This window comes from Felis catus, chromosome D3 (genome assembly GCF_018350175.1).
Source record: "Felis catus isolate Fca126 chromosome D3, F.catus_Fca126_mat1.0, whole genome shotgun sequence".
NCBI classification, from domain to species: domain Eukaryota; kingdom Metazoa; phylum Chordata; class Mammalia; order Carnivora; family Felidae; genus Felis; species Felis catus.
Genome location: NC_058379.1, coordinates 71506007 through 71518734, shown reverse-complemented (window position 1 = coordinate 71518734; position 12728 = coordinate 71506007). Strand labels below are relative to the sequence as shown.

At 41.6% G+C, this 12728-nt stretch overlaps 1 protein-coding gene across 4 annotated transcripts in view; it reads right to left on the bottom strand.

The window, feature by feature from the left end:
• DCC (DCC netrin 1 receptor) overlaps positions 1 to 12295 on the bottom strand; it is a 1150608-nt gene extending 1138313 nt beyond the window's left edge. For 2 of the 4 annotated variants that reach the window (XM_019815281.3, XM_045042314.1), the window contains exon 1: positions 11151 to 12267. In XM_019815281.3, the coding sequence (XP_019670840.3) occupies positions 11151 to 11241 (91 nt within the window). In that variant the 5' untranslated portion in view covers positions 11242 to 12267. Of the gene's footprint in view, positions 1 to 11150 lie in introns of all 4 variants that reach the window. The other 2 variants (XM_045042312.1, XM_045042313.1) reach the window with 2 other exon arrangements.
• Between the last annotated feature and the right edge of the window lie 433 nt (positions 12296 to 12728).

Sequence of the window (12728 nt, the reverse complement as noted above, 5' to 3'; positions counted from 1 at the left end):
AACGTTTAAAAAAAAGCCAAGAGAACACTCATCCATGTTTTTAAGAAATAATATTGGAGAGAAAATGTATACGAAAGGAGCATAGTAAGAAAATAATCTGAAAAAAAAATTTAGGTTCAGTTCTTTTTAATTCACCAAGAGTGATGAAGCACACAATTGAAAGGAGGCCATAGTGAAAGAAGTTTCCTCATGCTGTTCTTACCTGCACAGAACAGGTAAAGTTCTGTTTCCCTCTGCAGAGTGATAGCTTTCCAAGTGAAAGTAGCCTGTTACACATGCTTATCGATAATCACCCGCATTTGCTAGTCTTTTATACTTTTCTAAATCCCTTTCCTTTATTGCATTAGTTACGTCCACACAACCCCATAAGGTATTTCTAGACACATAGGATAGGTTCATAAACTCTTATTTGATAATTAATAAGAAAATCAGGGCAAAGATTGCCTAAGTAATTTGCTTATTTTTTTTAATGTTTATTTATTCTGAGGGAGAGAGAGACAGAGTACAAGGAGGAGAGGGGCAGAGAGCAAGGGAGACGCAGAATCTGAAGCAGGCTCCAGGCTCTGAGCTGTCAGCACACAGCCTGACGCAGGGCTCGAACTCACAAACTGTGAGATCGTGACCTGAGCCAAAGTGGGAGGCTTAACTGACTAAGCCATTCAGGCACCCCTACTTACGTTTTTAAAAGTTTATGCTGAGATTAGAAAAAGGTCTTTGTCGTGAACTCATTTCAATCCATTCAACCAGTATATTGAGTATGAGAGAGGGGATCCAAAAGTGTTGTCCAGCCTTGGCTATGCCATTAAAATGCTTAGTTCTCCTGGCCCTGGATAGACTGATCTTCCTTGAATTCACTATGCTTCCTCCCACCACAGGGTCTTTGCACTCACTTTTCTTACCTACCATTCTCTTCCCTGCCCTTCTCAAACATCCCCTCTTTAAGCTAACTCATTCTTCAGATGTCAACTACAACTTTCTCAGGGAAGGCTTCTTTGATATACAGTCTGAGTCACTCACCTACAAAACTTTTTTGTTTTTGTTTTTCCAAAGCCTTATCTCATTTGCAACTGTGGATTAATATATTTATTTGGTTAGCATTTCCATTCAGTAGGCTCAAAACTCCATCACCGCCTTAGCACAGTGCCAGACATAGACTCAATAAATAAAGGAGGAGAAGGTCATGGAAGCCTGGGGATGTATTTATAGCAATAGGCTGTCTGATCTACCAAGAATACCTCTGATATCTTCATTCTTAGCATACCTATAGCTTGGTTTAAATGTGAGTAGCAACTTTTTACCCTCCCTCCTTTTTATTTTTGTTTTCTTTTGTTTTGGCCAACCTAAAAATACAAAGAGGAATCAATTGGCTCTGTCAGCCCATCTGGCGAATATAAATATATTAATGCTATAATGCATAAACAAGGTAGTTAATATTTTTCAGAGTCTGCCCCATTTTGCTTGTGCTTCTTTTTTTAATGAGTACATCATTCTGCCTTGTATAGTATTTAGCTATGCCTGTGCCTGTCATACCCATTTGATGATAAACCCGTGAGGGCAGAAACACATTTAAGACTTTCTGTTAATTCTCTGTAAGCTATAGAAAATGTTTAGTAACTATTATCTTGAATCAACTTCTTTTATTTTTAAAGTTAATTTATTATTTTGAGAGAGAGGGGCAGAGGCAGAGTGAGAGGAAAGAGAGAATCCCAAGCAGGCTCTGCACTGTCAGCACAGAGCCCAGTTCAGGACTCAAACACATGAACTGGGAATTATGACCTGAGCCAAAATCAAGAGTCAGATACTTAACCAGCTGTTTCACCCAGATGCCCCTTGAATCAACTTCTTGATCTTATTTGATCCTTATGATACCTCAATGATTTTGTTAGGCACCAATAGTCCTATCTGACAAATGAGAACACAAATTTGAAGGGAGACAAATGTGTGTTCACAGAATGGTTATATAATAAGTAAAATACCATACTAAATTTGTACTTTCTAATATATGACTTGGGACAGCCTACATAGAACAGAACATTAAATTGGGGGGCCCTTGATTACCAGGAAGATATAAACAAACTAGAGGGAGTTCAGGTAAGAAAAATAAACATGATCAAGCTTCTGAAGGGGTAGGAAGAAAGATTAAATAAACAAAGTATTTAATAGTCTTGCTAAATAAAGACTAAGAAGGGAACCCAAGAATTACTTGAGGCTAGAACTACCTAACAGGCTTCCCCATGGAAGAGGCAGAGTACCACTGACAAGGAGAAACAGGGGCCAGGGAGCTGAGTGACAGGAGCAATGGGAAGCATATTGAGAACAGGATTATCTAGGATGGAGTGCAAAATAAATTTTTAACATTAAGAATTTATATGCTGCTGAAAAGTTTCCCAAGGGAAACAGGGAGCTCATCCCTGGAGATGTCTCAAACCAGAGAGAAAAAATAACTAGAAATTGTCCTGCAGGGAACAACCTCGCCCAGACATTAGACATGAAAGGGAAAGCTTTGCAGATTTTCTAATTTATATTCTTCTGGGATCCCATGAGGCTGAGAAAAGATGTGGCAACAATGGATTGGGAACTCTGGGTCCAGAGGGTCTGCTCAGATGTCTCAGCCTTCGTGCACATCTCTAATGAGTCAACACAGAGGAAACACACCAGCAAAGCCACTGCTAGCATATCTATTGCCTCATTTCATCCAGAGCCCTTCATTAGCTGCCCCATGGGAACAGATGAAACAATTATGAACCCAAACAAAACTCGGGAGGTACAAGAGCATGGATGTTGTTTGAAAGCCACAGTCACATATGTAACAATCATCCTGGGTCTACGTATTTTACCCTACTAGAAACACACCCAAGTTCAAATGGTCAGACCAAGGATTCTAACTTGGACTTCATATCTGTTCTTGTAACTATGCAATTCAGTTGTGTTTAGGTTTCGTGATATTCAGGGAATTGGTCATCAAATTAAGCCTGGCACCCCAGCATCCTGCTTCCTTGTAAGTGATATGTTACAAAGACATAACAAACAGAATAAAGCAGGATACTGACAAGGCAAGAGCTGCTCTAGATAACCAATAATTCTACAGTGGCTAAGGATTTGTTTTTCATTTGGAAGGTGTTTAAGGAAAGTCTGTGCTAAAATAAGCATGACACAGTATCAGGCCACAACATGATACTACTAAAAGTCAGACTACTGATGACATCTATCTATGCCTAAATGCAAACGGTTGCTTAGTAGGAAAAGCAGAATGACTACCGATAACATTGATACCTCCAAAGTAAATGGTTGTTCAGTTCTGGAGAAACAGAATCATCGAATTATCTTGCTGAAACTATAAATGGCCACTAAATTTATGGGGGGGGGGATGCTCATCTTATTATTAATCAGGGAAATGCAAATTAAAGCCACATTGAGATTCTAATTCACATCCACCAGATGAGGGCAAATTAAACACATGACAATACTAAATACTGGTGGAGACACGGAGCAAAGGGGATTTTCCTATGCTCCTTGTGGGAGTTTCAATAGATGAAACTCGTCACTGCCTCCAGAAAGTAAAGATGGCCTTTCTATGACTTAGATGTCCTTTGTATGTCCCTCCTCCTATATATGCACCCTAGATATGATAGCAAATTTGTTCTTGAGGACACATAGAAGAAGGCTCATAACAGCATTACTGGCAATAATAAAATACTTCTCAAAAGTCCATAGATGGTAAATTAAATAAGATATGATTAATATTATGGAATATTATAAGGCAAAGAAAGTGACTGAAATACCACATTATGCACCCTCATATGAATCTCAAATACTTAATGTTTATCAAAAATGCAAATCAGAGAATACACACGTTACATTTACTTCATAATAGTTAAGTACAAGCAAAACAAAATAACATGCTAAAGATGCATGCCTATGCAGCAAATATATAAAGAAGGCAAGAAACTAATTAACATAAAATTAAGAAAATTGCTGGTGGGTACATGGGTTATTTCATTATAATTACTGTTATCACGATCATCAACATGTTATTAATTATAGCAAGCACTGTTTGTATAGTGTAGTTCATAATAAACCATATAACGTTGAAACTAGTAACATAACTAAAAGTTATGAAGTCTACACTCTCATTTTTAACAGGGAAAAACATGTCGTATAAAGAAAAATGGTAACCAAAGTAATATCGGATTTCAGAAATGTTACAAAGCTATTAGTTAAAACCAATTAGCTCTTTTTTCCTCTAGTGAGGGACACAGATCCTGATTTAGAGTCTCTTTTACTTTAGACACAACTGCAACAAAACTCAGTCCCCTATGTCTTAGCAAATCAAAAGTAGAAAAGAAAAGGACTATTTTGAAGAAATCTTGTAACAGGAAGAAGTTCCACCTAGACACAAACAAATGGATAAAATGCATTTTATAAATCAGGAATAAAACTATGAAGAAAACAAAGGCAGCAGCCAATGGCCACTTCACAGAAAAATAAACAGCCCTCTATGATGTAATATCTTCAGAAATCACTGCTATAATATCAGATGATATAATAACTGAGTCACAGTGATGCCTTGGATCCATTAAAGAAAGATTAAATTCTGTCCTACATTCCTAAAAGACAGCTAAGTGAGTAAAGAGTTGTTAAAGACTATGGAAAAGTAAGTAAATCCAAAAATGTTGGCATTTAACAAGAAACTTCTGCTACTAAGAAAACTGACTTGATTAAATAATATTTATGTTAATTGTTTAACTCCTTAGTTCTCTTATAAAAATTTAAAAGCATATTTAAGAATATTTTAGATATTAGAATAATGTTGGTACTATTAGCCCTGTTAGGTCAAAATGCACTAATGAGTTGCTATTTTCATTAGACCGCATCATAAAGATTAATTCAGTGGAACATTTCTGTCCTAGATACTCTCAAGAGGAGCCTTGTAGCAAGAACCAATCTTTAAAGGAGGAGCAAAGGACAAGGGCAAAATGCTCAAATTGCAACACGTACTCTTGTTAAGTCCCATCAGTCACAAGTGATATAAAGAAGCTTCCTCCCTGGAAACTGCTAGATGACTGAGCAAGTAAGAAGTCACAGAATGTGGATGTGTAAAATTAAGCTAAAGTACATCATGAAAATAAGAAGTTATAGGCACTGGGCTCATGGAATTTAGCAAAGAAGAGAAACTTTCCCATTCAAGTCAGGTCATAATAATAGACCTTAAAAATATGATCAATAAATATGGAATGATTTGTGTGTTTTCTGGTTGAACTTTCCCCCCAAGAAATGAAATCTGTGAATAATATGGATGTTTGGAGCTATTTATAAAAAGCAACCTGTACTAGCCTTACCATTGGCAAATTACCATCAATAGTGAAAAAGAAGGAATACTTAATTGTACACATTACTACATATTTCTAAATCTTATCACCAGTGTTCAGGCATTTTTAAACCACTAAGGAAAACATATTTGCTAAACAGTTGAGTGAAAGGGCCCTGGTTTGTTAACCTTAGGCTAAAATTTGTCAAAGAACTTTAAAGCACTATAGTAATTTTGATCATCAATCAGCCAACCTATATTTCTGCTGTTAGTATGGTGCTAAACCAGAGAAATAGAAGATAAGGAATCAGAACTCCACTGTGGGAGGAAGCAAAAGTGTGGTTATAAATTGTGCTGTAATTTACCTGAGTGCTGCAATTATAAAGGTGTATAATAATTTACACTTTATTTTTTGCTATTACCCACTTGGCATATGTAACATGTAATTTTATCTTGCACTTTTTTTTTAATTGGTCTACAGGGAAAATAGTCTGGATTGTTCATCCTGTCTTATTGACACGCTTAACATGTGCTTTACTTAAGGTCTTGTTTTGAAGAAAAAGATCTTAAATGCTTTGGGGCAGTGGCATGCTACGGATATTATAATACCATTAAGAAATGCTTTGACCTCAGATAAGTAGTAACTTTAAAGAAAATGAAATTTACATTATTCCAACCCGGTAACAGTCTCCTGAAAACACAGCATGCCCCGGTTGGCACGACCTACTGTTTTCTAGTATGTACTCCTATATCTTCTTAATGTTGATGAGCTCTAGAACTCCAATAATACTGGCTGAGAGGCTACTAGTCAGAGTCTCCTACGGTAAGAGCACTACTTAGCTGTCTTCAGAGTACAGCTTAACTCTCCACTAAAAGAAACAATCGTGAAAATTTAAAAATTCGTTTTGAAGGAAATCCTCATGACCTTGCAAAGTATAATATAGCATGTTAAGCACCGTGCCTGTGGATCTGGGGCCTGGATTCATGGTAACAAAGGTTCTCCTGAGTTGAAGCAAGAGAGGCAGTATTGATGCCTTACAGTTGCAAGAGGAGAACTACGATTCTTACAGACAGGCTGGAGAGAAGCAAGGGGCCCACTAGCAGGCAGCATGGAGAGCAAGTGGCCAGGCAGTACATTCATATTTAATTCAGTGTGTTTCAATCAAGAGCTAGTGAGATCCCAGGCTATGACTCATTAAGGCATAACTGTTGTGACAATTCATGAAACTCTTAATCCTCCTCTGGAGCATCATAATGAAAAAACAGGGAGAATAAAAGAGAAGATTCCACGTTTACATTTTATGAATTGTAAAGGCATATAGTATTTATCAATCTACATTAGGGATTACAGTATGTTTCCAGAACCAAGTGACTTCTTATCTTTAGTTAATTAGTCAAATAATTCTCACTGAGCTTATGCCATTATTCTTTTTATATAGGCAAACTAAGATTTCCTGAAATTTACGTATATAGCTCATCTAAGAGATTATCATATGAGGTAGATTAATCCTCAAAAATGTATCATTTGAGCTAGTAGCTGTGAAACAAACACCACAACAAAGCAATGTGTCCCTAACTTGATGCAAGTTCCTGAGAGTGATACAGGCCATATATACCAAAAGCGGGAAGATCTATATAACCAGGTAAGAAGAGCTCACTCACTAGGGAAATCACAGTGGTTTCCAGAAGTGTCTTTATGTAATTAGCGCTATTTTAATTCAGCCTAACGTCACACATCTAAAAAGGAGGCATATGGAAGTTAGAAATTCCGTTCTCTTTGTGTATGTATGATTGTGTTTTACTTTAAGAAAATGCTGGAAACTACTACACTCTTATCTAACAGAGTTACCCTGGCCGGTAGAAGCATGAGGAGAAAGTCTGACATGCAAAGTTTACGGTGGCAAATTTTCCAAAGCATATTTGCTTTAAAATATAATCTCGGGACCCAGTCTGCCTTGGAAAGAAATATGCTGTTCAGAAACGTCAGCACTGCCTGTAAACATGTGGCCCCACCGAAAGATAAGAAGTGTTTTGGTTGAGACCTCAAGGTTTAAATCAGGGCTTGTTTCCAAAGGAGGGAGATGGTACCAGATGACCCTGGTGTGCGCAGTGGAAAACATTCTAGGAGCAAATCACATGCATTTGGAAATCTTAGATTATTGGATGCATGAAAGCAGAAACGCAAGCCAGAGAGGAAAAAAATGCTTCTCATAAAAGATGCTTTGGAGAATAGAGTGCTGGGATTCCCCTGAAATATGCAGTGTCATTCATTCCCACTCCAGAAATTAAAAATACCCCTTCCACCCAAAAGTTACCTCCCCAAATCTCTTGTCCAAGTGTCCCATTTCTGAGAAAACCATACTATAGCCTGCAAATACGCTGTACTCCCCAAGAAACTTTCAGCAGGGCTTCATTCAGGAATTTAGATAGGATTAAGGCTCTTCCTCTTCAATGAAAACAATAAGGAAGTTTGCTGAGAGGTTAACTTGCCAAAGAATAAATGTAAGTCATACACACTGAGAAGTTATAAATCTCTCCTCAGAAAAAAATGCCTATCAGCAGCTCAAGCCAGCCCAGCTTTTAAGAGCATTAAAGCAAATGCACTAAGCCTAATATATTCACATATAACACATGTGGTGGCTGTTTCACATGCTTCATAACTCAGAGGGTAACGGCTGCTGTGTGGAAAATGGAAGCTGTGACAGGTTGCTGGCGATTTATACCGCCACACTCACAGAAGAGTGGACACCCAGGCCACTCAGGCACCCTCAGGTGCTGTCATGCTTCACTCAACAGCAAACCTAGATGGGGGCATCTGATCTGCTATGGTTGGGGGATTAGAAGGGTTGATACTGGAGGCAGCAAAGCCTCATTTCATCATGTCCAAACTATACAGACTCTCATAAATTGTTTTCAATGGAATGTAATGCAAACATAAATATGAAAAATTAATTAACATGTATATATGCTATTACATTCGTTAACATCGAGCATCTAAAGTTTTCATCTCATCTGAGGTCCCAAGACTCTACTTAGTACCTCTGCTTGTGGCTCAAGTCAAATATATAAGGAGGTGGCATCTTACAAAAGCCACGTGAAAAGCCACCACCCTCCTCCAGCACCTCGTCCCCATCGTATGCCAATACTGTTCAGAGATGCCCTTTGTTATGTGACAGTGATTTCATAAAATCTACAGCAGTTTCGGACTCTATCTAGGAAGTGGGAAAATATCCAGGGCTATTGTGCTAGTCTCCATAATCCTTTGTTACTAATCAACAAAGTCTTTGAAACATCCTGCTGAATGAGAATTTCACTCATCAGTAAACTAGACATTTGGCCTTATTAAGGGCACCTCCTACTGGTCCTTTCATGGAGTGAACTGTGCTTTCTTCAGCATTAATTCCCTTCTATGTTCCTGAAGAGGGGAAACTGCTACTAAGAGAAAGAGGAGAAACAGACTAACGAGCAAAGACCAGAGTGATGTGAATTAGCAATATCCCAAAACTGCACCATCTACTTTCCTGGGGCATGAGCAAAACGCATCACAATTCATTTGTACATAACAGCAACAATTTAGAAGTACAGAACAGCTTAAAGATTTAGACCCGCAAGCCTATCCACAGGCATATCCCTTTGTATATGTATATTTTTGTCTGCCTTTGCAAGCATAGACTTGTCTGTTGAAGTGAGGTTGAAATTAAAATAAAGCAGTTAATACTGTACAGCCCCAACTCTCTATATAAGAAACTTCAATAAATGGGAAGGGAATATTTAACTAATTTAAATCTTCGTAAAACATATACAAATCTCTATTCATTTATCCCCACCCTTGCCAAAGTCACTTGGGTAATGGCTTTACAATATTTTAGTGTAACTGACAAAACGTCATTGTCCATTTTTGCACACCTTTGTCTAATGCAATGTTTTCAGCCAAGGCATTTCAGGCCCAGCTTGGCAGACTTTCCATCCAGGAAGGATGACCCCTCTAAACTTCCCCTCTCCTTCTATGGGGGCGTCCCAAACTGCCTGCGAGAGCGCAACTCTTGTCTTCTGTGCACAAGGGTCCTCCCGCAGCAGCCTCTAGCGTCTAGTGAGGAGGGAATTTTAAAAAGACACCTATTCATTACAGCGAGATGCCCCCCCCCCCACCTTCAGAGGGAGTAATTGCTGAGGACAAAGCTCTGGGAGCTGGGAGAGAGGAGCTAGGGAGGAGGGGACCGGCCTACAGGGAGGAAGGGAGGGAGCGCGCGGGCTGCCTGTCGGCAGATGCGGCTGTGAGCGTGCGCGCGCGTACACACACACACACACACACACACACACACACACACACACATACGCACCCCTGCGTGTACACACACACACACACACTCACCCCTCGCGCTTGCTCACTCTGGCCAACCCCCCTCCCCGCAGCCCCCGCCCCCCCCCCACACACACACGCACACACACGCGCACACACACACTCCTCACTCTCGCTCGGCTCCTTCTGTCAGGCCAAACGAAGGTGAGGAGTCCGGTTGGTGAGGTTGCGCAGATTCCTGCTTGAGTGTGGCAGAGCCAGGAATTGGGGAGCGTTCAGCTGGCCCCGTGCTTGACTGAATCCCTAGCCGACGGGAGAGGCGCATTCACCACTGGGTTCGCAACCCTGGGCCTGGCAGCGCTTAGCAGGAACAAGAAAGCTGGAGCTGCAGGCTCCCGGGAGGCAGGGGGCTTTGCTGTGATTTACATTACATTCCAGGTTAATTTCCAAGGCGTGGGTTGAGGGCTCTTACTGGACGCCTGGCCCCAGCCTGAGGCTCCTTTCCTTTTTGATAAAGAAAAGGGAAAAGGTAGTTTCCAAAGGGATTTGAATGCTCACCGGCTGCTCTCTCCTCCTTCTCTGCCGAGTCCATCTCCTGTACCCCAGTGCCTATCTACACTTGTGGTGAGGCCCGACAAAAAGAATGGACATCATAATGAGTCATTTTGCTCTTTTTTTTTTCTGGCCATGGAAGCCCCCAGCTCCCTTTTAGGAGACTGCAGCAGCCCTGAGCATCCCTCCCTGCTAGAACCCAATCCAATCCCCAAACAGTTTTGACATTTTTAATTAGAAACTGTGCTTGCCAAATGTCAGGGCCAGGGGGCTGGTTCCCCAGAATATCAATTATTTGGAGTTTGGAAGTATCCTGGAGATATATGGAGACTTAGCTTGCTAACTGCATTCACCGTTAAAATAAAATACAATAAAATAAAACATGCCTCCGTCCTCCTGGCAACTCCGTTCCTCTTTGGGCACCACCGTCCTTTCCTCCAAAGTGCCCAAACACATTAGCCGTCCCCTTCTCAGTTCTTAATCACCAGGGCTGAAAATCCAAACCTGAGTCACACAGAAGCACATTCTCAGCCCCACCATCTACATTCCACACTGACTTCCTCACAGCACCCCCCACGACCTCCCCTACTTGGTCCTGTTGCCCCAATTCTCCTTCTTGGTACGTTTCCAAGGCTTTAAGTATCCAACCCAATTCCTTTCAACGACATCCCCATCGCCTGCCTCCTCCCTGCCCCAGCCAGTCAGCTCTCCAAAACAACTCAAGTATTTGCAAAACGAAAGATGCAAGAAGCACCAGATTTAAAAGAGCAAAGGGGCACCCCTCTCCCCAATCGCCAACATCCTCCGCTCCCCCCCCCCGGGGGGGGGGGAGTCTTCCAGTCTTTTATCATCTGTGAGGAAATGGGGAGGAGAGCGAGCACAGATTATCTTCCTCTTTCTTCCACTACCCCAATTCTAATACTCCCCAGATGAAATAAGGAAGGGGGATATGGGGGACAGTGGAGGAGAATAAAGGAAAGAACCTCTTACCGGTGACTTGAAGATGTGCGCTGAGCAGGGAAGCTCCGAAGAGTACAAAAGCCAGCTTGGGTACCCAAACACATCCAAGACTATTCTCCATATTTCAGCCAACACCTTCGGGGCCGGAGGTCCTGGGCAGTGGCGGCACTCACACACATGCACTCACACACGCATGCACACATGCACACACACGCGCCGAGCCCCTTCGGCTTCCTCCTCCTCCTCCTCGTCCTCTTCCTCCACCTCTTTCTCCACCTCCCCTGTGCCTCTTCTGCCTCTTTGCTCGTCCACTGACAGAATCAGCAGCAAAAGGAGGCAGCGAAAAGTTCCATTCGGTCCAAGAGATGCCAAGCTCCGGTAAAACCTTAGAAAACTAACTCAAGGAGACAGAGGGAGGAAGAAGAGGGAAAACCGCTCTCCACGGGGTTCTTGAGTCATCAATAAAGAGAATATCCAGAAGGGACCAAGAGGAGATAGAAAGCAATCCTGTGGCGGGGCTGTGCATTAAAAGGTCGAGGCTGGTTCCCTGTCCAAGGCTGGATAAAGTTGAAAAAGAAAAATCCGCAGGAGATCTGGGGATGCTGTTTGTTTTTCCTCCAAGAGCCGAGGGGACCCGGGGAGGAGAGGCAGGGGTCTGCGGGGTGGAGCGCTCTCACTTGTTACTGGGGTGTCCGCCAGCGGTGTGTGAGGTGGGAGTTGGAGCCGTACTATCCATTGATCCAGAGAAGTGGAGGGCTGGAAGGGAAAATGTGGAGACTGGAGGGAAACGCACTGGATCAGGCAAAGACTCCACGGGAAGGGGGTGGGGGCAGAGAGATGACGGTGAAGGGAAAAAAGAGCGGTCGGAGGAGGCTTCCAGCAGCTGCCTTTGCCTGGTCTACATATCAATGAGCAGGGATGCCCTCTGTGGGCAAAGCGTGGGAAGTCACTTTTGTCAATGGAGCCGGCAATATTCTGAGTGTCTGGGGTTTTTCAGCTATCCCTTTTGACACTCAACCTTTGGGAAATGATTGTTATTTGACTGTAAAACCAAGACAGGTGTTTAAACTGGGTCAGAGGGCCAGGGCATTTCCTTTTCTGCTTTCAGCATTATTTAAAATAGAAATTTTCATCTGGAAAGAATCGCCTAATCCAATTCCCTTCTAGGACAGATGGGAAACCTATGTCCAGAAACACACAGGACAAATGCAGACCACTATTTCCTGACACAGCAGCTTAGGGTCCTCTTCGTAAGACATCGTATTTAGTCTGTGTTCTCTTCTCCGGACATGATTTGATTCAGGGCTTCACTCAACAATTCTTAAAGCATTGCTATGTTCCCGGTGCCCTATTAGCTCCCATGAAATATAGATATGATGTTTAATAAGACCCAGTCTCTATCCTTAAGGGGTTTGTGATCTGTTGGAAGAGAGGCACAAATGGATACTTTTAAAAATCATGATAAATATGATGGTCCATCTAATGAGGAGATGCTCTGTTAGGGAGAGAGAACAGTGAAGCCCTTTCAGAAAATTGTTTTAAACAGACTTTCTTTGCATATCTTATCTCCATTGCAGGAACTCAAGCTCCTTTGAGAGGAGAGTTTGT